Here is a 27,395-nt window from a genome sequence, read left to right on the forward strand (position 1 = left end):
ACAATGCGAGAACCACAGCTAAAAGTATCCCTGACAGATGGCCACCCAACCTTCGCTTAAAAACCTCCGAGGAAGGAGAGTCCATCACCTCCTGAGGGAGTCCACTCCACTGTCTAACAGCTCTTGTTGCCAGAAGGTTCTGCCTAATGCTTGTCTGAAATCTCCTTTCTCCTCATTTGAGACCTCTGGCTTCAGGTCCTCCCCTGTGGAGTAGCAGAAAGCAAGCCTCCTCCATCCAACAGCCTTTCAGATATTTGAAGATGGCTATCAATGCGGGTGGCGCTGTGGGTTAAACCACAGGGCCTAGGACTTGCCAATCAGAAGGTCGGCGGTTCGAATCCATGCGACGGGGTGAGCTCCCGCTGCTTGGTCCCTGCTCCTGCCAACCTAGCAGTTCAAAAGCACGTCAAAATTCAAGCAGATAAACAGGTACCGCTCCAGCAGGGAAGGTAAATGGTGTTTCTGTGTGCTGCTCTGGTTCGCCAGAAGCGGCTTAGTCATGCTGGCCACATGACCCGGAAGCTGGACGCTGGCTCCCTCAGCCAATAAAGCGAGATGAGCGCCACAACCCCAGAGTCGGCCACGACTGGACCTAATGGTCAGGGGTCCCTTTACCCTTTATCTTTACCAGGTCCCCTCTCTGTCTTCACCTATTCCCTCAATAAGGCTCAGTTTCCAGACCCTTGATCATCTTGGTCACCCTCCTTTGCCCACCTTCCAGCTTGTCAATATCCTTCTTCAACTGGGGTTCCCAGAAGTAAGCACAGGATTCCAGGTGGCTTCTGAGCAAGGCAGAATGTGTGTGTTTTTAAAAGATATTTATTAAAGTTTCCAATTTTTGCAAAACATAAACTAAAAACAAACATAAAAATATTAAAAACACATACATTTCACAGCTTATTTTCCTATAACCTATTTCCCCGACCTCCTCATACCTCCCCTTCTTGTATTCCCAGTTTGAATTGTTTATACAGCAAATCCTTATCTCAAAGCATTACAGCTTAAAAAGAAAAGAAAGAAAAAGATAGAGAAAAGAAACACCTTATTTTCTCTCCAACATCTTAAATTGTTATAACTTTAAATTCTTGCTTACAAAAAGAAACTCGTTTTATCATAATTACAGCTTGAAACCACTTAATTTCAATCCAACATCATTCAACATTCCTTAATTTTGCAATATTTTTGCAAATAGTCCTTAAATTTTTTCCAGTCTTCTGCCGACTCTTCTCCCTGGTCAAGGATTCTGCCAGTCATTTCTGCCAATCCCATGCAGTCAATCAGCTTCATCTGCCATTCCTGAACAAGGCAGAATAGAGCAGGGCTCTTATTGTCCTTGACCTTGCACCCGTTGAAGTTCCCATGGGCAGCTTAAGAGTATAAGAATAGTTTGCTGGATCAGACTAATGGCCCACGTAGTCCAGCATCCTGTTCTCACAGGGACCCACCAGATGCCTCAATGGGGAAGCGAGTAGCAGCTCAAGAGCATGTCTCCTCTCCTGGGGCTTCCAGAAGTTGGTAATCCTCTTATACAGGGGTACCTCAGGTTACAGACGCTTCAGGTTACAGGTGCTTCAGGTTACAGACTCCGCTAACCCAGAAATAGTACCTCGGGTTAAGAACTTTGCTTCAGGATGAGAACAGAAATCACACGGCAGCAGCAGGAGAACCCCATTAGCTAAAGTGGTGCTTCAGGTTAAGAACAGCTTCAGGTTAAGTACGGACCTCCAGAACGAATTGAGTACTTAACTCGAGGTACCACTGTAAAGCCATCACTTTAACCCCTGCAGAAGCGAGTCACACAGTTTGACCCTGTACTGTTTAAAGAAGCATTTCATTTTATCTCCCCTAAATCTTCAGATACATTGGATGTCCATGAGAGAGTGAAAGAGAGAGATCAGTGCCGGATCTACGTATAAGCTAAACAAGCTATAGCTTAGGGCCCTACTCTCTTGGGGGCCCTAAAAAAATTTAAATGGAAAAAAACCTGGATGTTCATTTCCAAAATATAAGATTTATAAGCTATAAAATCTATATGGTTTGCTCATTTCTATATATAGGGTGCCTACATGCGTTTCAGTTCAACAATGACTTTGATAAAATACATATTTTGTTATGTGCAAATAGCTTTAGAAACCTGTTAGGTCCGTGAATTACCATATGGCATATGTTCAACACAAAAAACAGTGACCATTTGTTGTTGACAAAGGACAGCTAGACATATAAAGGGCCCCGTTACCTTCAGCAACTTAGGGCCTCATCAAACCTAAATCCAGCCCTGAGAGAGAGAGAGGAGAGAATATCCCAACTGGTGCTCTGGGTCACTTGACCTTTGCTGCAGTACCCTGTCTGGCCATCGGTCCTGGGGGCGCTGCAGTGTGGGTTCTCCCAGGTCTCAGAATCACAGTCCGCTCTAGAAGCAATTTCCCCCCTGTCCAAGAAAACACAGATATCATTGATGTGCTCAAACCCATTGAATATTGCTTCCTGGACTGCATCCAGCCACCCATTGTGCCTGCTGGTTTCAGTAGAAGCCCCTCAAGAGATATTTTACTCTGTTAAACCACTCCGTACTCTGTTAAACCATTCTGCAATCCTTTAAGCAGGGCAGGAAAGAGAGAGACCTCCCTGCCCCCTTGCAGGTCAGAGTGAGGCCACCTCTGAAAAGCCGATCTCCATTAGCGCACTTTGCATGCGTTAGTCCATTTTTTGCGAAACGGTGGGGTTTTTTTACCTTTAATATCAGTAATTTAGATAGCTGGCGTTCAAGGGTTTGGTAAATTGCCCCTTTTGAAAATATATCTCAATGACTAAATGTCTCCAGAGAGCAGGGCTTGAACGACTGGGTTTTGCTTTTTTTAATGGCATGGATTCATTTCTTATACAGTACCAAAATGCGGCACACGGTCACTCAGTGTCCACAGCAGACGCAAATGCCTGGCTCATTTAAGACCACATAGAACCTTTATTCACGATAATGAACTCACAGGTGGATAATGCTTCCATTTTTGTATTTCTTTATTCTTTGAGAAGGGAATCTTTGTACAAGTTAATACTCTATGCTGCGCGCTGTCTTTCGACTTTTGTCCTTCCCAGCTCTGACGCTTTATGGCTCAAATGTCTGATTCTTTGTTTTCTTTCTTTTTGATAGGTTTTTGTTGTTAACAAATCAAGATTTTTTTTCAAAAATCGCTTTGCACCTTCAACATCTCAAAGCAGGGATGTTCTCCTCCAGTCACTCCCCAGCTAAATAGTGACTCCTAGCAGTGAGAGGAAGAGGACAGCAGGAAAGACTGAGCGCTACACTCCAAATATTTTAATTATTATTATTATTATTATTATTATTATTATTATTATTATTATTATTATTATTATTATTATATTTATACCCCGCCCATCTGGCTGGGTTTCCCCAGCCACTCTGGGCTGCTCCCAACAGAATATTAAAAACATGATAAAACATCAAACATTAAAAATTTCCCTAAACAGGGCCGCCTTCAGATGTCTTCTAAAAGTCAGATAGCTGTTTATTTCCTTGACATCTGATGACAGAGGGCGCCACCACAGAGAAGGCCCTCTGCCTGGTACCCTGTAACCTCACTTCTCGCAGGGAGGGAACCGCCAGAAGGCCCTCGGCGCTGGACCTCAGTGTCCAGGTTGAACGATCGGGATGCTCCTTCAGGTATACTGGACCGAGGCCATTTAGGGCTTTCAAGGTCAGCACCAACACTTTGAATTGTGCTCGGAAACGTACTGGGAGCCATTGCAAGTCTCTCGGGACCGGTGTTATGTGGTCTCGGCAGCTGCTCCCAGTCACCAGTCTAGCTGCCACATTCTGGATTAGTTGTAGTTGTAGTTTCCGGGTCACTTTCAAAGGTAGCCCCACATAGAGCACATGGCAGCAGTCCATGCGGGAGATAACCAGAGCATGCACCACTCTGGCGAGACAGTCTGCGGGCAGTTAGGATCTCAGCTGTAGTACGAGATGGGGCTGATAAACAGCCGCCCTGGACACAGAATAAAGTGTGCCCCCCCCAAATCCTGGGAACTGTAGCACTGTGGTGGGTAAACTAGAGTTCCCATTATTCTTTGCAGGGCTGTTTTAAATGTATGGCATTTATTGTGCAGTGGTTAGAGAACCTGGGAGTCCAGAGTTCAAATCCTCCCACTTGGCCATCCTCCCACTTGGCCATGCAGCCTTACCTACCTCACAGGGCTGTTGTGGGGGTCAAATGGGGATGGAGGGGGCAGGGAAGGATAACACACACCACCTTGAGCTCCCTGGAGGAAAGACGGAATATGAATGCAATGCATCAACAAATCCCAAACCCAGCAAAGTGTTACTATTCTCTATCATTGTAGGTTGCCGTGGCTGTTTCTCCTGGTCCTCTGTTATCCCACCTCTCAGTCCCTGTTCATCACTGGCAGATGCTAACCGAGAGAGTTAGCATTACGGACTCACAAATTTTTATGTTGCCGTTGATAAAACGCCTGTAAGAATCTCGTGTGCTGTTGCAGCACCATCAATCACACTCTCTGTGGCTGAAATGCCACAGCCAGTGAGAGCATCTCTGGTAGAAGCCAAAGCTGCTGATTTGGGGACATTGTGTGCAAAGAGAAATAAAACCCAACTGAACAGCAATCCCCCGGCCCTTTCTCTTTTAGTTCCTGCAGGCTCTCGGTGCTTATAAACTAGAGAGGGGGAAAAGAAAAGGAGAAATAAGAAGTCAGTACCGGAAAATGAAAAGTAATAACTGTCCTCCGCAAGCTAGAGCCAGGCAGAGGTTGTTCTTTGGTTTCTGATTCGTAATTCCAAGCCGAACCTCAGTCATGTTTAGAGGTGGAGGAGAAATTCAAGGGCCGTAGCGCAGTGGCAGAGCATTCGCCTTGCATACAAAAGGTCCCGGGTTCAATCCCCAGCGGCATCTGCGAGAGACTCCCTATCTGAAACTGTGTGAAGCTGCTACCAGTCAGCGCAGGCACTACTGAGTTAGATGGGGCAGTAGGTCTGGCTCCGCATAGGGCAGTTTCCGCTGTTTTGAGTTTGCATTTGCTAAATACAATAGTTTTATTTCATTTATTTGTTCCCTGCATGTAAGTGGAGATTGTGGTTAATACAGTGTAATTCTGTCCATCAGGGCTAGGCGGATTTGTGATGGGAGTGTCTCTGGTGGCATTTTGTAACAGTTTCCTTTTAGAGGGGAATAATAATAATAATTTATTATTTGTACCCCGCCCATCTGGCTGGGTTTCCCCAGCCACTCTGGGCGGCTTCCATAGAAACAAAAAAATACAGTAAAATATCACAGATTAAAAGCTTCCCTGAACAGGGCTGCCTTAAGATGTCTTCTAAATGTCAGGTAGTTATTCATCGCTTTGACATCTGATGGGAGGGCGTTCCACAGGGCGGGCGCCACTACCGAGAAGGCCCTCTGCCTGGTTCCCTGTAGCTTTGCTTCTCGCAATGAGAGAACCGCCAGAAGGCCCTCGGCGCTGGACCTCAGTGTCCGGGCAGAACGATGGGGGAGGAGACGCTCCTTCAGATATACTGGAGCGAGGCCGTTTAGGGCTTTAAAGGTCAACACCAGCACTTTGAATTGTGCTCGGAAACGTACTGGGAGCCAATGTAGGTCTTTCAAGACCGGTGTTATGTGGTCTCGGCGGCTGCCCCCAGTCACCAGTCTAGCTGCCGCATTCTGGATTAATTGTAGTTTCCGGGTGACCTTCAAAGGTAGCCCCACGTAGAGCGCATTGCAGTAGTCCAAGCGGGAGATAACTAAAGCATGCACCACTCTGGCGAGACAGTCCGCGGGCAGGTAGGGTCTCAGCTTTGTGCTTTGGGATCAAACCCCAGCGTGGCCTTTCTGTGGAGAGCAGGATTCAGCAGGAGGTTGTCATTCACTTGTGGGGACTGATAACAAGGCCCCGAACCATCGCTGGCAACACTGATGAACTCAGGTCCCCTTCTGGGACAGCGTAGGCTGAGCATCATAGCCAGAGACTGGGCAAACATGCCATCATATTTGGGTAAGGCAGCACAGCAATTTCGCATTTACCCACTGCCTTGCAGGACATCTTCTGGAGAAGAAAAGGCCAAGGAATAAAATCAACATAAATGGAGAGCATTTGAGACTTGATTCTCTGCTTGATTGTGACTATGCCTCCTGATGTGTATTGTGCTCAAGGAAGTCTGGTTTGCTCAGAATCGAGCACAGTGGTACCTCGGTTTACGAAAAGTCCTGTTTACGAACGATTCGGTTTATGAACTCCGCGAAACCAGAGGTAGTGTCCCGGTTTGCGAACTTTACCTCGGTCTAAGAACGGAAGCCAAATGGTGGAAGGGCACCGGCGGTGGGAAACCTCATTAGGGAAATAGTGCCTCAGTTTAAGAATGGTTTCGGTTTAAGAACGGACTTCCGGAACGGATTAAGTCCATAAAAGGAGGTACCACTGTACAGTCAAACCTCAGCTGTAGAACGTAATTCGTTCCGGAATAACGTTCGACTTCTGAAATGTTTGACAACCAAAAACTGAAAGTGGAAGCTCCAATACAATAGGGAATCTCAAAACGGAAGCCAAGTAGCTTGTTTCCAAAAATCGTTCGAAAAACGGAACAGTTACTTCTGGGTTTTCAGCATTCGGGAATCGAGTTATGGCTGTATACACTTCCAGGTAAAGGTAAAGGGGCCCCTGACTGTTAAGTCCAGTCGTGGACGACTCTGGGGTTGCGGCGCTCATCTCGCTTTACTGGCTGAGGGAGCCAGCGTTTGTCTGCAGACATGCCAGCATGACTAAGCCGCTTCAGGCAAACCAGAGCAGCGCACGGAAGCGCCGTTTACCTTCCCGCTGGAGCGGTACCTGTTTATCTACTTGCACTGGTGTGTTTTCGAACTGCTAGGTTGGCAGGAGCAGGGACCGAGCAACGGGAGCTCACCCCGTCGCAGGGATTCGAACCGCCAACCTTCTGATCGGCAAGCCCTAGGCTCTGTGGTTTAGACCACAGTGTCACCCGCGTCCCATACACTTCCAGACTTAACACTAAATACATTCCTTTTGGCCAATGAGCCGCCACAGCTGCTAGAGGGCCGTGAAAATGTGTGTCCTGGGCTTTTTTGACTTGTCTTCTGATGTACAGTCATACCTCATGTTATGTTTGCTTCAGGTTGAGCATTTTCAGTTTGCATCCCACGGTGACCCGGAAGTACTGGAAAGGGTTACTTCCGGGTTTCACCGCTAGTGCATGCGCAGATGCGCAAAATGGCGTCACGTGCATGCGCAGAAGCGGTGAATCACGACTCCCGCACGTGCAGACGTGGGTTGCGTTCTGCTCATGTTGCGAATGGGCCTCCGGAACAGATCCCGTTCACAACCAGAGGTACCACTGTACTATGCGAAAGCAAAGAGATGCATTGGTTGCCAGATGAGAAATATCTTGGCATTGTTTGATGCTCTCCCATCCCATTACAGTCACTGCTTCTCAGGCAAACCTATCTCACAGGGTCATTAGGGGGATTAAATTGGTGGGGGAGAAGAACCATGGACTCCACCTGGAGGTTCTTGGTGAAAAAAGCGGGATAGACGTGCAATAAATGAATAATTCTTAAAAATAATAAAGAATGGATGGGTCTTTGAACCGGCAGGGCAGTTCTCCTGCGCTAAAGCTCCTGCTGTTTTCCTCTTTCTCCCAGGATGCCTTGCTGAGCCTAGGCTCTGTCATTGATGTCTCCAGCCTCCGGGAAGTCATCAAAGATGCCATTGCCTCGGTGCTCCCCAAAGTGGTAAGTAGAGCAGTCAGTTTTTATTTTAGGAGAGGGGGTGGCCCCGAGGACGGGCAGCTTCTTTTCCCTTCCAGCTTAATTTGTGCAGCTGAACTGGCCAGAGGGAGGAGGGGGCTCCCTTTTGTCAGAAATTGAGTTTTCAGGTATAGGTCCTGTCGACATGCAGAGGGCCGGGAGGCCAGCTGGCAAGCCCCAGCTATGCCGTTTCCATCCATCGGCCTGTACACTGACGTAAATTGGTGACCCGGGCTTCAAAGCCAGGGCATGTTATCAGCAGAGAGAACTGAGCACACAGAATAGGCATGAGGCTTGTGGAAGCATACTACAACTACAGATTTATTAATCATAAATCAGGACAAAGAAACATGTCGTCTCTCTCTCATGTCGTCTCAGAAAGAACGGGAAAAGCAAAAGCTATACACACAATGGAAGTTCCCAGCATACTGTGCTGGAATGTAAACAGACATGTGACATGTAACAATTCCACATGTCTGTTCCTTAAGGTGGAATAGAAACCTCAACAGGTCCCAGTCTGCTTTGAAGCATCTTGGTCTGCAGATCTTTGGAGACTCTGAAGCACGGAACTTCATTTACTTGCCTTCATGTTCCTGACTAGAACGCCAGAAACTGCCTTCTACTTGGTTATGTTTAGCTCCATCTTCTTCAGTATTGTTGTGGGTTTGGAGGGGGTCAGTCTGGATGATGCCCCGAGTCCCTTGCAGGTCTTGGGGTCCTGTACCCAGTGGGAGTTAGCATCTAAGAGAGGACGCTATTGCTGAAGTGGTCGGGAAGGTTTTTGGGGGAGACAATGGCCTTAGCTGGCCACTTAAGTGTCCTCATCAACATCCCAAAAGAATGAGCTAGGTTGCAAAAGCTACACCTAAAGAATGGTGCCCTCCAGGCTGTGTGTGTGTGGGGGGGGTACTTCCTTCCACCCCACTCACCTGCCTGCTAAGCAGGAGAACTATAGTGGGAAATATGTGTGAGCTGAGCTTGAAAGCGGGATGGGATCCAGCACAGAGACCTGCTTGCTCTGTGCTGGATCCATAGATCTGACTAATGGAGAGGCAAGATCTGTTCGGGTGTCAATGCTGGGAACACCTTCGTCTTATGCTCTGGTTGTGTGTGTGTAAATAAATCCAGATATCCTAAAGACACCACAGTCTCTGTTGACCTTCATTCCATTGAAAGCTCCTGGAAGCCCTGGGATTTCTCACTGCTTGGAGACTGGGGTGGCAAATAACAGCATTATCTGCTGGGATGGACAGCTGCTTTCACAAGGCCAGAGGGCTTTGCTGTCCTGCTACCCGAGATCCTTTCAGTTGGGGGTGTTGAGATTTGAACCCGGGACCTTCGAAACAAACCTGGCATTCCCTTTGCCACTGACGTGCAGCTCTTCCTCCTCCTCTTCTTGATCCCTCTCCTCAATAAGGGCCAGCAGCTTAATCAACTGAAATGTGTGTTGATTAATTGGTGGGGGCCAATTTTATTCTGCAGGGCTTTTGCTTAATGGCACACCTGTCTTTCATGATTCTAGATTCAGGAAGGTAGCCGTGTTGGTCTGACGCAGTCGAAATAAATTAATAAATTAAAAAATTGTCCAATAGCACCTTAGAGACTACCTAAGTTTGTTCTTGGTATAAGTGTACATGTGCACAAAAGCTCATACCCAGAACAAACTTAGTTGGTCTCTAAGGTGCTACTGGACAATTTTTTTATTTTTTATTTATTTCGACCTGTTTTTCCATTTCAATTCAGGTGTGTTTCAATAGCAGGTAATGGAGAGCAGGGGAGGAAGTCTTAGAGATAGCTCCTCCTTTAAGCAATAAGTGGTAGCTTTGGTGTTTTAGATTTTAAGTAATATCTCACATATCTACATCTGAAAAAGACGCTTCCGTTGACTGTTTAGAAACATGCATATTAAATCTCAGATGATAAAGGAGCTAATATTCTTGGGAATGATTGACAACCCAACTGTTCACCCATGATGAAAGTAAAAAATTAGTCACGGCATTTTCATATTTGCATTTTGTCAAGTTCCAAGACACTTCCTGTGGCCAGACTGTGAGGCTGAAGAGCCAGAAAAACACTGTTCTCCCTCTCTTCCGAGCGTGGCACCTCTTGGAAGATCTGGCTGTGTGACCTTAGAGTTGGATTCAGAAGCAGCTCAGGTTCAGCGGAGTGCAAGCTGTGAGGCTGTGCTTTGATCCAGCAACTCCTTGGGGATTACTCAGGTCCCGGAGTTCAGCTGGCCAGTTCAAAGCAAAGCGCTGCTGCGCGGTTGCTCAGGTCTTTCCTGAGCTAATGTGTGCCACACAGGGGCAAAACTGCTCAGGTTGTCTTGCAAAGCAATCGACTACCAAAGGAAGATGCAGTTCAGCGAGCCCCACCTGTTCCTAAAACCCACACATGGCAGCTTGCCATGGGTCCGAGGCCAACCCATGCCTATTATTATTATTATTATTATTATTATTATTATTATTATCCCACTGTTTCCCCCTTCTGGGCTCCCTCCTCCTCTTCTCCTTCTCTGCTTCATCCCCTGAGTTTGGCTGTAGCAGCCATGCTTGATAAGGTACAACCCGGGTTTCCAGGATCTGTAGTGGTTAAGAGCGGTGGATTCGTAATCTGGGGAATCGGGTTCGCGTCTCCGCTCCTCCACCTGCAGCTGCTGGGTGACCTTGGGCCAGTCACACTTCTCTGAAGTCTCTCAGCCCCACTCACCTCACAGAGTGTTTGTTGTGGGAGAGGAAGGGAAAGCAGATTGTGAGACGCTTTGAGGTAATAATAATAATAATAATAATAATAATAATAATAATAATAATAATTTATACCCCACCCATCTGGCTGGGTTTCCCCAGCCACTCTGGGCAGGTTCCAACAAAACACTAAAATACAATAACCTATGAAACATTAAAAGCTTCCCTAAACAGGGCTGCCTTCAGATGTCTTCTCAAAGTCTGGTAGTTGTTGTTCTCTTTGACATCTGGTAGGAGGGCGTTCCACAGGGTGGGTGCCACTACCGAGAAGGCCCTCTGCCTGGTTCCCTGTAACTTGGCTTTTCGCAGCGAGGGAACCACCAGAAGGCCCTTGGAGCCGGACCTCAGTGTCCGGGCAGAACGATGGGGCTGGAGACGCTCCTTCAGGTATTCTAGACCGAGGCCCCCCACCCACCCCGTAGAAGTTTATTCCCCACCTGTTCCTCGTGTAGATCTTTCCTGGGAAGAGGCCATTTTGTGGTGGTCCTCAGGTGCCAAAATGTCTTGGGCCAGCCCTGCTCTAAATGCAGATGGATGGACTGCATGATAGATGGGGAGACAGACCTGGTGTAGGACTGTTTCCTGCATCTTCCAAACGCCAGACATAAAAGCAAAGGTCACCTTGGAAACGTCCCGAAGTGATGGCATGTGTATGTGCTTGTACCACTTTAAATCCATCCCCGTCCTCTGCCTCGTGGGCATGTTGCTTTGATGTGCTGTTAGCCATTTCAGAACATGAAATCATTCTTTCTGACATTTGCTAATCGCCCGCGCGCTCCCTCCCTCTTTCCCCGATAGCGCAGCGCTCAACAATGCCAAATCCCTGCTGTGTCTCCAAACTATTGTGTTCCTAATCTCCTGGCATTACAGCATTAATGCCGCAGGATAATAATAACACCTTGCGCAGGCCCCCCTCCCCCTCCGAGAGTCTATTAGCGCTTAATCTCAGCTATGAGCTCCTCCAGAAGGCGGCACGGGCGACCGCGCTGCGGCTGTACCGGCGCTGCTCCCTTAGAAAGATAAGAGGAGCCTGCCGGATCAGGCCCATGGGAGTCCATCGATTCCAGTATCCTGCTCTCACAGTGGCCGGCCAGATACGTGTTGGAAATCACAGGCAGGATTCGAACACAAGAGCCCTCTCCCCTCCTGAGGTTTCCAGCAACTTCTTCAGGAGCTTTGCTGCCTCCAACGTTGGGGGCAGAGCCGAGCCATCGTGACTAGTAGCCATCAATAGTTCATTGCCTCCTTCGGAAAGGAGTTCCACAGTTGAACTGTGCACACGTCAAGTGCAAGTAGATAAATAGGTACCAGTCCGGCGGGAAGGTAAACAACGTTTCCGTGTGCTGCTTTGGTTTTGCCAGAAGCGGCTTAATCATGCCGGCCACATGACCCGGAAGTTCCCTCGGCCAATAAAGTGAGATGAGCGCCGCAACCCCAGAGTCAGCCACAACTGGACCTAATGGTCAGGGGTCCCTTTACCTTTTTTACATGAAGGAAGACAAACCTAGACAGCACAGACAGCATCTTAAAAAGCAGAGACATCACCTTGTCAACAAAGGTCCATATAGTTAAAGCTCTGGTTTTCCAAGTCATGATGTATGGAAGTGAGAGCTGGACCATAAAGAAGGCTGATCGCCGAAGAATGGATGCTTTTGAATTCTGGTGCTGGAGGAGACTCTGGAGAGTCCCATGGACTGCAAGAAGATCAAACCTCTCCATTCTGAAGGAAATCAGCCCTGAGTGCTCACTGGAAGGACAGATCCTGAAGCTGAGGCTCCAAGACTTTGGCCACCTCATGAGAAGAGAAGACTCCCTGGAAAAGACCCTGATGTTGGGAAAGATGGAGGGCGCAAGGAGAAGGGGACGACAGAGGACAAGATGGTGGGACAGTGTTCTCAAAGCTATGAACATGAGTTTGACCAAACTGCGGGAGGCAGTGGAAGACAGGAGTGCCTGGCGTGCTCTGGTCCAGGGGGTCACGAAGAGTCGGACACAATGAAACGACAACAATATGAAGACTTCCTTTTATCTGTCCTAAAACTACTTCTTCTTCTTTTTAAAAAAATATTCATTTTTCTTTTTCATTCATTACATACATCTCAAATTCTTAACATTTACTATATATTCCTCCCTCCCTCCCTTCCCTCCATGACTTCCCCCAACTTGTGTTTCTGGTTTGTTTCTATTTTCACCCGCTTTGCTATCTCTCAACAGAAAAAGTTATTAATAACATAACATCAAACCTAAAAACATAAAAACAAAATTAAATACACCATCCTATTTCACTATCTTCTAAACATTTTCTGATGCTAATAATGTGGATGTTTATTTAAATCCTACCATCACGTCTATTGACTTTCTTTGTTTCTGCAAATATAATATGAAGGGTTCCCAATCTTTTTGAAAGTCTCTGTTGCCTTTTTCTCTTAGTCCTTCTGTCATTTTTGCCAGTTCTGCATAGTTCATCAACTTCTCTTGCCATTGCCCTTTAGTTGGTATTTCTCCAGTCTTCCAATTTTGTGCAATCAACATTCTTGCTGCTGTAAAACTTCAACAACTAGCTTCATTTGAGGTATTAAGAGAGAGGGAGGGGGGGATTTCTATCCGCTTTCACCATGCAATGCATGATTTTTTAAAACTGATCTCATGCCAGATGTCAAAGAGAACAACAACTACCAGACTTTTAGAAGACACCTGAAGGCAGCCCTGTTTAGGGAAGCTTTTAATGTTTGATGCATTACTGTATTTTAATATTTTGTTGGAAGCTGCCCAGAGTGGCTGGGGAAACCCACATTCTACTCATGTAAAAACATGCTGATTCCCAGACTGTCCATGGGCCAGATTTAGAAGGCAATTGGGCCGCATCTGGCCACCGGGCCTTAGGTTGCCTACCTATGGCCTACTCCATGGTGGCCCCTGAGCTGTGGAACGGCCTCCCCAAAGAGATGCTTCTGGCCCCTTCTTGGTACAGATTTCAGCAAGTGTTGAAGATGCACCTGCTCACCCTCGCTTTTGACGCTTGAGGTGTGTATTTTTAGCACCCACCTTATTCTCGTTAATTTAAGCTGTTTCAACAGAGACATTTGATGCTTCTGTGGTGGGTGGGGTCGTTGAGAATATAACCATTGCAAATAAGTGGAAAAACTAAAATATTTGGGGATGGGGGAGGAAATAGCTCCAGAAGGAGCACACACAGACACATATCGCCATAAAGAAAACCCAAAATAACGAAGTGAGGAAACCGCATTAATGCTTCGAGTGCAGAAAAAGTGTCTGAGAGAAGACAGAGCTTGCTTCTCAGAGAATAAATGATTTGGAAAGTGATCCTTGCTTTTCCCCAGCGGGCAAGGAGATGGTGACCAAACGGAAGCCAAGGGGCTAAAGTTTGTTCAGAAATGTTTATTTCAAAAAAAATAATCAGCAGGAGTTGAGGGGGGTGTAGTTTAGACTGTTTTCAGAATATTGTGTAATATCATGCTGAATGTGCTTCCATTGTTGCAACCTGTCCTGAGACTTTGGGAGTGATGGGTAGGTAATAAGTTGTAATATCAATATCAAAAATAAATAAATAAATAAATACCGTATTTTTTGCTCTATAAGACTCACTTTTTCCCTCCTAAAAAGTAAGGGGAAATGTGTGCGCATCTTATGGAGCGAATGCAGGCTGCGCAGCTATCACAGAAGCCAGAACAGCAAGAGGGATTGCTGCTTTCACTGCGCAGCGATCCCTCTTGCTGTTCTGGCTTCTGAGATTCAGAATATTTTTTTCCTTGTTTTCCTCCTCCAAAAACTAGGTGCGTCTTGTGGTCTAGTGCATCTTATAGAGCGAAAAATACGGTAAATGTTCTCTCTGTCCCCAGTTCTCACACACGCATAGAGAGGGAGAGAAATAAACGAGGACGTTTTCATTCTCCCCTTAGCTGTTTTTCACGCAGTGCAATTATTGCCGAGCGCCTGTTAGCAAGGGAGCTTTGTGTGAGTGCGCATGTTAATTAAATTCTTTTCAAAAAGCCAAGATCAGAATGACTATTCTTTGTAAAACAGAAATCCACGCTTTGCAGCTTTGAGAGAGACTCGTTTGCTGCATTGGGGCGGGAGCGAAACCCCCTTGCCTTGTTTCTGGAAAAGATAATTGCAGGGGCTGTTCTTGTGTTAGAGAGGCACAGAGGCACTTTCAAGGCTGCAGAGGGCCCTGATCCTGCAAGCTCTCCCTAGGTCCTTCGGATTCTTATATTGACCTACCTTACAGGGTTGTTGTAAGCTCTGCAGCTAGATAACGCCGGTGCAAAGCCCCCAGAACACTCGCAAGCGCCAGACAAATGTAAAGTAGGAAGTTTTTCAACCCACCAATTATTATTATTTTTTTATAAGAATTTTTTATTGATTTTACAACATTTTTATAAACAATACAAACAAATAAAAAGACAAAACAAACATGTATAAATTCATCTCCTTTTTTCATAAACTTCGTTTCTCTGACTCCCCCAAACCTCCCCTTTCTACATCCCAATTCCAAAAAAAAGTTTCAGCAAGTCCTAAATTAAATTTTTATCAAATTTAGTTCCTTATTTGTTCTTTTCTTTTACTTAATCTTTTGTTGCTGTAATCTCCTTTTCTTACTGAGAACCTCAACATTTTAGCATTCATTCATTTTATAATATTTCTTCAGATAAGTTTTAAATTTCTTCCATTCTTCCTCCGCCGTCCCTTTCCCCTGTTCACGGATTCTGTCGGTCATTTCAGCCAATGTCATATAGTCTATTACCTTCATCTGCCATTCTTCCAGTGTGGGTAAATCTTGGGTCTTCCAATGCTTTGCGACGAGTATTCTTGCTGCTGTTGTAGCGTACATAAAAAAATTCCTATCTTTCTTCGACACCAGTTGGTTACTAATGCCCAAGAGGAAGGCCTCTGGTTTCTTAGGAAAGGTACATTTTAGCACCTTTTTCATTTCATTATATATCATTTCCCAGAAAGCCTTAATCTTCGGGCACGTCCACCAAAGGTGGTAGAAAGTACCTTCAGTTTCCTTACACTTCCAGCACTTATTATCAGGCATATGGTAAATTTTTGCTAGCTTGACTGGGGTTATGTACCACCTGTAAATCATTTTCATAATATTCAACCCACCAATTATTGGGCAACGTCCCTCAAATCCCCCCCTCCCCCTCCAGTCAGCAGACGTCGCTTTCATGCTCTGACTCACTTCCTGGCAACTGGGTGCCAAAATAATTAATGATAACGAATGTGTTATTGGGTCCGTGCCAGCTAATTATTGCAGATCTTTCAGCCTGCCCTTGCCCAATTAAATACATTTAATTAACGCCGTTTGCAAAACTTGTACACACTGTAGCACCCTTTTGGAGAAAGCTGTGAAAAAGTTTGTCTTCAAGACGAGAGCTGTGTCTTTTGCAAAAACAAAGGCGCCTACTCTGCGGGAAACGGTGCTTTGTGGTTTTCATTCGCGATAGAAAGCCATCCATAGGGAGACCACGTGGCGTTCCTGTCTGCAGCTGGTGGCTGTGGAGCTCCTTGAGAGAGAGACAGTCCGGTATAGACCACTGGGTGTTAATCTTGTACAGTGGTACCTCAGGTTAAAAACTTAACTCGTTCCGGAGGTCTGTTCTTAACCTGAAACTGTTCTTAACCTGAGGTACCACTTTAGCTAATGGGGCCTCCTGTTGCTGCCGCACGATTTCTGTTCTCATCCTGAAGCAAAGTTCTTAACCCGAGGTAATATTTCCGGGTTAGCAGAGTCTGTAACCTGAAGCGTCTGTAACCTGAAGCATCTGCAACCTGAGGTACCACTGTACGCTGAAGCAGGAGGGGGGAAAGGGAAGAAGTTGTTGAGCAGATAGTGTACATTTTTTACACACAGTAGATCTTAGGTGTGATTCCTGACAGCATCTCCAATTAAGAAGGGGTCATCAGATAGCAGTTGAAGGGAAAGTGCCCTGTCTTGGTTCTCTGCCTAAGAGACCCTGGAGACCTGCTGGCAGTCAGGGCAGGCCATGGGTGGGCTTGAAGGACCTACTCTGCTGTTTTACTAAAACCACTGGTGCCTCCTGAAGGCTCCTTCGTCAAGTCTCTCTTTGCTCTGCCCTCTTCATCCCTCTATGTGTCCTGGGAATCCAAGGGGGAAGGGAGTCTGGTCAAAGAACCATAGAGTTGGAAGGGACCACAAGGGTCATCTAGTCCAACCCCCTGCAATGCAGGAATCTCAGCTAAAGCATCCACGGCAGATGGCCACCCAACCTCTGCTTAAATGCCTCCAAGGAAGGAGAGTTGACAACCTTCTGAGGGAGACAGTTCCATTGTCAAACAGCTCTTACTGCATGGGTAGGCAACATAAGGACCAGGGGCCAGATCCGGCCTAATAGCCTTCTCAATCCGGCCTGTGGACAGTCCAGGAATCAGCGTGTTTTTACAAGAGTAGAATGTGTCCTTTTATTTAAAATGCGTCTCTGGGTTATTTGTGGGGCATGGGAATTCATTCATTTTTTCCCTCCAAAATATAGCCTGGCCCCCCACAAGGTCTGAGGGACAATGGACCAGCCCCCTGCTGAAAAAGTCATAGAATCATAGAAGAGTTGGAAGACCACAAGGGCCATCGAGTCCAACCCGCTGCCAAGCTGACCCCTGTCTTACTGCCATAAAGTGTGGCGTAGTGGTTAAGAGCGGTAGTCACGTAATCTGGGGAACCGGGTTCGTGTCTCCGCTCCTCCACATGCAGCTGCTGGGTGACCTTGGGCCAGTCACACTTCTTTGAAGTCTCTCAGCCCCACTCACCTCACAGAGTGTTTGTTGTGGGGGAGGAAGGGAAAGGAGAATGTTAGCCGCTTTGAGACTCCTGAAGGGGAGTGAAAGGCGGGATATCAAATCCAAACTTCTTCTTCTTCCTGATATTTAGTGGGAATCCCCTTTCTTGTAACTTGAAGTTGTTGGTTCAAGTCCTACCTTCAACAGTAGGAGAAAACAAGCTTTTCCCCTCTTCGCAGCAGGCAGGGGAGAGTCTTAAGCAGTCGGCCTCATCTCTGTCTCCTGGTCCCTCTGCTCCTGCTGCTGAGTCTGAACTGCTCTCTGCCCCAGCCTCTTCCTGCTCACCTAAGCCTGTTGCTCTGACACCTTCTTCTTCCAGTCTGCCCCCTCTTCTCCCTCCGACCACTCATCGTCGCCCCACCACCAATCCCCTGGCTCTGAGCCTTCTTCCCACCCCTCCCAAGGGCCCCCAGCTTGAGACAGTGCCTTCCGCTTGCTTCATGGGTGTTCCAGCTCTGTTTGGAAACAATGCAAAAAATGTGCCAAACATCTTTGATCAAGAGGCAATCATTCCTAGCACATCGAACACTTCCTGCATCTGAGCTTAATCAGTTAATTGCACTCATTGGTTAATTTAAGCTCGTGACCCGAATGATGAAGAGGCCTGGGGCTGCAGTTTGATGAGAGAAGCATTGGGTTGTTGCTAGTCCTGTAGTTCTGCCTCCATCGCGCCTCTCCAGCCCGAGGCTGGAGCAACCAGGTATAAGGACCTGGACGGTTAAGTCCAATCAAAGGCGACTATGTGGTTGTGGTGCTCATCTTGCTTTCAGGCTGAGGGAGCCGGCGTTTGTCCACAGTCAGCTTTCTGGGTCATGTGGCCAGCAGGACTAAACCGCTTCTGCTGCAACGAAACACCATGACGGAAACCAGAGCACACAGGAACGCCGTTTACCTTCCCGCAACCTATTTATCTACTTGCCCTGGTGTGCTTTTGAACTGCTAGGTTGGCAGAAGCTGGGACAGAGCAACTGGAGCTCACTCCGTTGTGGGGATTCGAACCGCCAAACTTCCAATCGGCAAGCCCAAAAGCCTCAGTGGTTTAGACCACAGCGCCACCCACATCCCTTAGCCACCAGGTACACAGGAATGGCATGAATCAGTGGTCTCCTTTCCATCCTTTCGGTTAGCATCTGCGCTCAGCAGGCATTACACACGGAGCATCTGTTTGCCAGAAACCAATGCGCAAAGCTCTCGGCACAGGTACTGATCAGCTGTCCAAAAGGGGGGAAGAAGGCAGGTTAGCTGGCCTGCCTGTGGAACAACTGTTGCTCCACACAATGGCCCAATAAGCAACATCTGTCACTCCATACAGGCTTGATGCCAACAGGAAAACCTGCCTGGTACTGCCAAGTTGGTTACCGCATGTGGAACAGCAACAAAGGGCTGGCTTGCGCTTATCACATCATGGCTGCCGCAACTCCTGATGTGACAACCACAGCATCCAGTGGTGGCATTTTAAGTGACAATGAGCCGCAGCGGACCAGACACTCATCACTTGATTGCCACCTAAGTGGAACATATTGTGTTTGCGGACGTGAAGGCAGAGTCAAGTGTTCATCTGTGGGACGTTGCAACTTCTCTAAACTAAAATCCTGTGGCTTTTTCTTTTCAGGGGTGTTTCCCCTTAGTAATTTTGGTTGCCCTTTTGTGAGCTTCCCCCAGCACTATGATCAGTGATGGATTTACATATAAGCTAAACAAGCTATAGCTTAGGACCCCACTCTCTTGGGGGCCCCAAAAAAATTAAAGGAAAGGAAAACTGGATGTACATTTCCAAAATATAAGATAAAAAACAAATAAAATAAAACCTACATACAGTGTCAAATAGGGACGTGGGTGACGCTGTGGGTTAAACCACAGAGCCTAGGGCTTGCCAATCAGAAGGTTGGCGGTTCAAATCCCTGAGACGGGATGAGCTCCCGTTGCTCAGTCCCTGCACCCCTGGGAGGGGTGGCTAACACCCCAGAGGACAGGATCACACTTCAAAACGACCTTGACAGATTAGAGAACTGGGCAAAAACAAACAAGATGAATTTTAACAGGGAGAAATGTAAAGTATTGCACTTGGGCAAAAAAAATGAGAGGCACAAATACAAGATGGGTGACACCTGGCTTGAGAGCAGTACATGTGAAAAGGATCTAGGAGTCTTGGTTGACCACAAACTTGACATGAGCCAACAGTGTGACGCGGCAGCTAAAAAAGCCAATGCAATTCTGGGCTGCATCAATAGGAGTATAGCATCTAGATCAAGGGAAGTAATAGTGCCACTGTATTCTGCTCTGGTCAGACCACACCTGGAGTACTGTGTCCAGTTCTGGGCACCACAATTCAAGAAGGACACTGACAAACTGGAACGTGTCCAGAGGAGGGCAACCAAAATGGTCAAAGGCCTGGAAACGATGCCTTATGAGGAACGGCTAAGGGAGCTGGGCATGTTTAGCCTGGAGAAGAGGAGGTTAAGGGGTGATATGATAGCCATGTTCAAATATATAAAAGGATGTCACATAGAGGAGGGAGAAAGGTTGTTTTCTGCTGCTCCAGAGAAGCGGACACGGAGCAATGGAGCCAAACTACAAGAAAGAAGATTCCACCTAAACATTAGGAAGAACTTCCTGACAGTAAGAGCTGTTCGACAGTGGAATTTGCTGCCAAGGAGTGTGGTGGAGTCTCCTACTTTGGAGGTCTTTAAGCAGAGGCTTGACAACCATATGTCAGGAGTGCTCTGATGGTGTTTCCTGCTTGGCAGGGGGTTGGACTCGATGGCCCTTGTGGTCTTTTCCAACTCTATGATTCTATGATTCTATGATTCTATGATTCCTGCCAACCTAGCAGTTCAAAAGCACGTCAAAGTGCAAGTAGATAAATAGGTACCGCTCTGGTGGGAAGGTAAATGGTGTTTCCGTGCGCTGCTCTGGTTCGCCAGAAGCGGCTTAGTCATGCTGGCCACATGACCCGGAAGCTGTACGCCGGCTTCCTCGGCCAGTAAAGCGAGATGAGCACCGCAACCCCAGAGTCGTCCGCAACTGGACCTAACGGTCAGGGGTCCCTTTACCTTACAGTGGCAAATGGCTTTAGATACCTATTAGGTCCATAAATTACCATAGAGCATATATTGTTTTTGACAAAGGACAGCTGGACATAGAAAGGGCCCCATTACCTTCAGGAGCTGAGGGCCTCATCAAACCTCAATCCGGCCCTGGCTATGATGGAGTCCTTTCTGAAAGGAGGAGGTCAGGATAGGACACAATATGCCAAAGGCGGTCACGCCGTAGAATGGTGTAATCTACAGATTTGTATAATGACATTTCCCGACTGTGGAATCATTTGGGTGGGAAATGACTGGTCTGGGCTGCTGTTGCATTTTCCTTCCTCACATGTCACACGGTAGAACAGCAGATTATAAATGGGGCTTCCATTCCTCAACTGGACAGGCAGAGCTTAGCTTTAATTAACCCTGCCTCCGTGCAGAAGGAGAGATTAACAGCTTCCCGAAGCCTCTTCCAAGCCCTCTCATTTCATCGAAGCTGGTCAACTGAAGTGTCCGCCCACCATGTTCCCCTCCAGTGTGCATTGCGCAGATTGCAGAACCCGTCATCAGACCGACTCCGAAAGGCGTCTGGGAGGGGAGAAGGTAGAAGAAAGCACTGATGGAGAAGGGAAGGAACTGGGAAGGGTTTCAAATCATAGAACTATAGAATTGCAGAGTTGGAACGGACCCCGGGGGTCATTGAGTCCAACCCCATGCAATGCAGGAATCTCCGGCGCCAAGATTTTGGTGACCTCTATAATAAACGGAAATCTGCCCTTATTCCCTTATGGGGGACACAAGAGCCCTTATAGAGTCCTTTGCAGGTTCTCCATCGGTCGGAGAAAATAACAGAGGCCAAGCAGAGAATATTGAGAAGCAAAGCAGCTCGTAAGCCTGATCTTTATGGAACTGTTGCAACAGGGTTCCCCCTTCACACGCAGGAGGAGGAGGAAGACCCAGAAACAGGTGTGCCCACCCTTATAAGACATTTTAAATTGCCCGCCCTGGAGTCCAAGACCACCCCCAGAAACATCATACCTACATCACAGAAAGGGCGGTCTACAGCAGAAATCTGAGTGCGTTGTTTACCTCCTGTCTGGCAGGTTACCTGTTAATGCTTACTTGATTGGATAGGCTGGGGAGCCTGGCCAGTCTTTTGTAATGATAAATACTTCGTTCCTGAGCCAGGTCACAGGCTCACCCTATTCATACACAGACATACCCTTAAGGCAGGATTTGTGAAGGAAAAGACAATGCGGAGGCTTTTCCATTTTCCTTGACCTTGCAGAGAAATCATTTGGTCAGATTGGGAGTCAAAAATGGTTTCGGGGCGGTTTTCCTGTGCTGCTTCAGACATGTGGTTTATATATTGATGTACGTGTTTGCTTGGAACATTTATTTTATATCTATAAGACCTTAATTTTTTTTATTTCACCTCCAAAGGAGGAATTTCCCTCTCCTTTCCCCCCGCCCCACAGCATATGTGGGACTGTGAATGAGGGATGGGTTGAAGGGAGTGGCCCACAAGGGGGAGGTCTGTACAGATGTAAAGAGAGGCAGTGCAGTGCAGTGGTTTGAGTGTTGGACCAGGAACCTGGGGACCAGGGTTCAAATCCCCCACTTGGCCATGGTGATTTCACTGGGTGACCTTGGGCCACTCACATGAGGACAAAATGGAGAGGAGGAGGAGAACTATGCCTTGCTCTCTTGAGCTCCTCAGAGGGAAGGTGAGATGTAAATGGAATAAATAAATGTTGGAGACCCTCTACCCTGGTCAGCAATAGTGGAGAGTCCAGTGCACAGTTGAAACAGACCCCAAGCATCATCCAACCCTTCATTGCAGGAACCTCAGCTAAACCATCCATGGCCGATGGCCACCCAACCTCTGTAAGAATAATGGAGACCACAGGAGATTGGATGCAGGTGAGCTGTGCAGAAGCATGCTGGCAAGTATACTCCAAGCAAGCTGCCGGCTAGCTCTGCCGAGGCTCCTTTTATTAGCAGAAGTCAGCAATTGGAAACAGTAGTGAAACCAGCCTGAACTTAACGTATTTCCATCTAAGCACATTTCCAGCATTAGCAAATACACGTGTCAGCAGGTGTTTCCTTCAGATATTCCCCCCGATACTTGATTACGTCTGCGTTCCCAGTCATGTTCCAGCCAAGCGTTATGTCTAGCAAACAAATTGTGAGAGAGGAGGAACAAGAAGAAGAGTTTGGATTTGATATCCCGCTTTATCACTCCCCTTCAGGAGTCTCAAAGCGGCTCACATTCTCCTCTCCCTTCCTCCCCCACAACAACACTCTGTGAGGTGAGTGGGGCTGAGAGACTTCAGAGAAGTGTGACTGGCCCAAGGTCACCCAGCAGCTGCAGGTGGAGGAGCGGAGACGCGAACCTGGTTCACGAGACTACCGCTCTTAACCGCTACACCACACTGGCTCAAAAGGTCAGGGGGAAAACCCTGTTTTCTAGCCAAGAAGGTAAAATGTCAGGGAGAGCAGGTGCAACACTCCTTGCCATACTGTTGCATGTCTGGTGCGAGGTTTGCTTTCGCAAAGTGGAGCGTTACCTCCACAAACCTCTGCATAAAAACCTCCAAGGAAGAAGTCCAAGGAAGAACTCCCCAGGGAGTTCATTCCACTGCAGAACAGCTTTTACTGTCAGAAAGTTCTTCCTGTTTAGTTGGGACCTCCTTTCCTGTAACCCTTGTGTCACAGTCCGGTCTACGGGTGATCGAAGTCTGAGGACATCGGGACCGGGGTTAAGATGGCAGGGTGGGAGCAGGAACCAGAGTCCAGAAGCCAGGAGTCCGAGGGTCAGGAAGCAGGGAGTCGCGAAGTCAAGGGTCCAAGGGTCGAGAAGCAGGGAGTCAGGAAGCCGAGGTCCGAGGATCAGGAAGTAAGAAGCCAAACTCAGCAAGGCAGGAAACGTGTTGCTGTGGCAAAGAGCCGAATGGAAATGCTGACCTTATATCCCTTCCCGGCTCTTGCCACCAGGTTACCAATCGGCCTCACCTGTGCGGCCACGCCTTGCTTCTTCAGAACAAACTTAGGAAGGCCCCAGTCCTGCGAAGTCCTACTGGTCACAGGGCCTGGCTCCTGCACGCATTCCTGACACCTTGCTTCAAGTCCTCTATTCTTGAGAAGCAAAAAACAGGCTAGCTCCACCTTCCATGTGACAGCCCTTGAGATATTCAGGGATGGCTATCACCTCTCAGTCTTTTCCTCTCCAAATGAAATGTACCCGACTCCTTCAACTCTCTCTCATAAGCCTCATAAGGCTCAGTTTCCACCATGGCCACCCTCCTCTGTATACCTTCCCACCAACAAGCCACACAGATCCCAGTTTACCCGAGGGAGACCGTTCCACAGTCAAACAAGTGTCAGAAAGTTTTTTCCTGGTCCATATAGCTCAGTATTGTCTACACGGACTGGCAGCAGCTCTCTAGGCTTTCAGGCAAGGAGTCTCTCCTCCCAGCCTTTCCAGGAGATGCCAGCAGGACTTGAACCCAGGGCCTTCTGCTTGCAAAGGAGATCCTCTACCGCTGAGGTTCTTAATCCTGCCACCCAATGGCAAAACATCACACAGCTGTGTTTCCTGGGTCGGATGGGAGTTGTAGTCCAAAAGGGCTGTGTTGGCCAGGGCTGATGGGAGTTGTAGTCCAAAACAGCTGGAAGGCACCGGGTTGGGGAAGAATGGCCTTTGCTCTTTTTCTCCCAGAGGTGCACAAAGATGTTTCTGTTCCACTGAGGCCTTAGGAGTGTATTCTGCTACCAGCGATGCTTCTTTGGAAACGGTTTTATCAAAGATGTTTAATTTGTAATAGTTCCCTTCTCCAATTTAATGCCATTTTGCAAACTGCCTTGAGAACATCTGTCAAGAGGCAGTCTATAAATACTGCGAGCACATGAGTAAATAAGGGGAAAGCGCCAAAAATTAATAGTGGAAAGGGAGGCAGAGTATCTCTTCCCTTCTCAGATCTTTTAAGCTAATCTTTTGGAGAACAAGGTAAAAAAACAAACAAATCTGAAACCACTCAATTATTGGCTCACAAAATGCACTGCCCAGGAGTATTCTTGTGGCCTCTTGCCACAATAAGTCAAAAGGCACTGGTGGTGCTACGAACATCCTCTCTCCACTCCAGGGAAGTTCAGAGGTCCTTGGCAAAGGCCACACTCATCTATAGAGAGCATATTGCACTGATCCTGGCCCAACTGCGCTGGCTGCCAATTAGTCTCCAGCCCCAATTCAAAGTGCTGGTTTTGAGCTATAAAGCCTTAAGCAGATGAGGACGGCAAGACCTCAAGGGCCGCTTCTTCCCATATGAACAGACCCAGACAATTCCAAAATTGCCCTCTGGTCCTGCTGCAACCCACTCCTAGCTCATCATAGAAGAGTTGGAAGGGAACCCAGTGGTCATCTAGTCCACACAGCCCAGCCCACCCCGTAGTGCAGGAATCACAGCTCAATAATCTCTGACAGGCGGCCATCCAACCTCTGTTTAAAAAGGTAAAGGTACCCCTGACCGTTAGGTCCAGTCACGGACGACTCTGGGGTTGCGCGCTCATCTCGCTTTATTGGCCGAGGGAGCCGGCGTACAGCTTCCGGGTCATGTGGCCAGCAGGACTAAGCCACTTCTGGCAAAGCAGAGCAGCGCATGGAAACGCCGTTTACCTTCCCGCCAGAGCGGTACCTATTTATCTACTTGCACTTTGGTGTGCTTTCGAACTGCTAGGTGGGCAGGAGCTGGGACCGAACAACAGGAGCTCACCCCGTCGCGGGGATTTGAACTGCCGACCTTCCGATCGGCAAGCCCTAGGCTCTGTGGTTTAGACCACAGCGCCACCCGTGTCCCAGCCTGTTTAGAAACCTTCAATGAAGAAGAGTCCGCCACCTTCTGAGCGAGTCTGTTGCACTGTCTACAAGCTCTTACCGCCAGAAAGTTTATCCTATAGTTTAGCTAGAATCACCTTTCTTATCATTTGAATCCATCGATTCAGATCTTCCGCCCTGGAGCAGCAGAACTTGCACCACCTTTTGATATTAGAAGACGACACAGGTTTGCCCACTGACTGCAAAGGACTAGCCCTAAGCAGTGGGGTCTCCCGCTTCAATTGAAAAGGCGACGACCTGGTTCAGCATCCGCCTGTGCGCATCCCCCCAAATTACCCGTCTCCCACCTGCTTAACATCTTCCCCAGGTTGTCCCCGTCGGTGCCAACTGGGACTCTGGCATCGCGCCACTCAGTTATCGTCTCCTCCTTTGGGTGGAGGCAAAGCGCCTCTTCCGTAATGAGCTTCATTGAGCGTGAAATTGAGCGGAAGTCCTTGTCAGCTCCCAAATAAATCAATGGCTCAGATAAATATAGGCAAGAGATGCAGCCGCGTTCCTCAGAAAGATGTAGTGCCGTCGCCGTCATTTAAGCACGCTGCCCTGGAGGTTGTTAGACGACGACAGCGGCAATTGATAAAGCACTTCAGGGAGATTTAGAGTATTTGCTTGCAATCCTAACAACAGCCCTGTAAGGTGGGTCACTATTATTAATCCCCATGTGATATATATGGGGTGTGGGGGGGATGAGAATGTCAGACGAGTCTGCTGGATAAAGCTGATGCAGAGCAAAGCAAATGTGGCTGGAAGCCACAGAAAGCCCTCTTCTCCTCCATCAATTTGTCCAATCCTCTTTTAAAGACTCCCAGGTTGGTGGCCATCATTGCCTCCTGTGGCAGGGAGTTCCATAGTCTATGCACAAAGAAGTCGTTCCTTTTATGTGTCCCGAATCTAAAAATAAAAATAAAAATAAATTTATTATTTATACCCTGCCCATCCGACTGGGTTTCCCCAGCCACTCTGGGCTGCTTCCAACAGAATATTAAAATACAATAACCTATTAAACATTAAAAGCTTCCCTAAACAAGGCTGCCTTCAGATGTCTTCTAAAAGTCTGGCAGTTGTTTTTCTCTTTAACATCTGATGGGAGGGTGTTCCACAAGGAGGGCGCCACCACTGAGAAGGCCCTGTGCCTGGTTCCCTGTAACTTCACTTCTCGCATGGAGGGAACCGCCAGAAGGCCCTTGGAGCTGGACCTCAGTGTCTGGGCTGAATGATGGGGGTGTCACCTCACACACAGGTACCCTGGCTACCTTCCAAACTTCCAGTCTCTGTTCACATCTCAGGGCAAGTGGGGAGGACAGTTCTCTCGAATTGCCAATGGTTCTCCATGGCCCTCTCTTGTTTCTTAATGTACAGTGGTACCTCGGGTTAAGAACTTAATTCGTTCTGGAGGTCTGTTCTTAACCTGAAACTGTTCTTAACCTGAAGCACCACTTTAGCTAATGGGGCCTCCTGCTGCCGCTGCGCAATTTCTGTTCTCATCCTGAAGCAAAGTTCTTAACCCAAGGTAATATTTCTGGGTTAGTGGAGTCTGTAACCTGAAGCGTATGTAACCTGAAGCGTATGTAACCTGAGGTACCACTGTATCTTGGCCAGGTCATTTTGCAAAGGCTAACCCAGGAATTCCTTCAACCTGCACTTCTCCCTTCACACCCCAAATAATCAAAATCCTACCATTTATTAATTTCTAGGGTTTAGCCTGTCAGGAAATCTCGCCTCTTAGGAGAAACTGGCCACTCTCCAGGCACCCGGCTTGATCTCCTGTTGACCTCCCTGTCTGCATTCCCGAGCAGGATTCAGGCTAGGTCACGATCGGCGATCCTCCTCAAACGTGAGAAGAAAACACCACTCTTCCCTGCCCCCAGGCAGGGGAAAGAGATAGACAGAAATGTATTTACATGCCTTTATTTCTGTCTTTGCAGCGTTACAGAGAAACACGTCTGCTCTCTTCAAACTCCTACAGCAGAGAGACAAACTCCACCTCCTGCACTTCCTGTACAGGTCAAATTACACTCTGAGCTAACATCCGGTGCTCAGAACTGTGAATAGACTGTCCCTCTGTTCCCACGGAACGGTCCCAACATTCCCATCATGTTTTGCTTTCCAGCTAGCTGCTGCT

General features: G+C 47.6%; 2 protein-coding genes across 4 annotated transcripts in view; one reads left to right on the forward strand and one right to left on the reverse strand.

Annotated features, from left to right (window-relative positions):
• The window catches only part of PDE2A (phosphodiesterase 2A), a 393,922-nt gene that overhangs the window by 265,382 nt on the left and 101,145 nt on the right, over positions 1 to 27,395 (forward strand). For all 3 annotated transcript variants that reach the window (XR_014525169.1, XR_014525170.1, XM_083499374.1), the window contains one exon: positions 7,686 to 7,775. Coding sequence is in view for 1 of the 3 variants with exons in the window: in XM_083499374.1 (XP_083355500.1) it covers positions 7,686 to 7,775 (90 nt within the window). In the remaining 2 variants the exon portion in view is untranslated. The remainder of the gene's footprint in view (positions 1 to 7,685; positions 7,776 to 27,395) is intronic.
• ARRB1 (arrestin beta 1) overlaps positions 1 to 27,395 on the reverse strand; it is a 558,582-nt gene that overhangs the window by 220,606 nt on the left and 310,581 nt on the right. The window lies entirely within an intron of this gene.

Source organism: Podarcis liolepis (assembly GCF_965112155.1).
Source record: "Podarcis liolepis genome assembly, chromosome: 4".
NCBI lineage: Eukaryota > Metazoa > Chordata > Lepidosauria > Squamata > Lacertidae > Podarcis > Podarcis liolepis.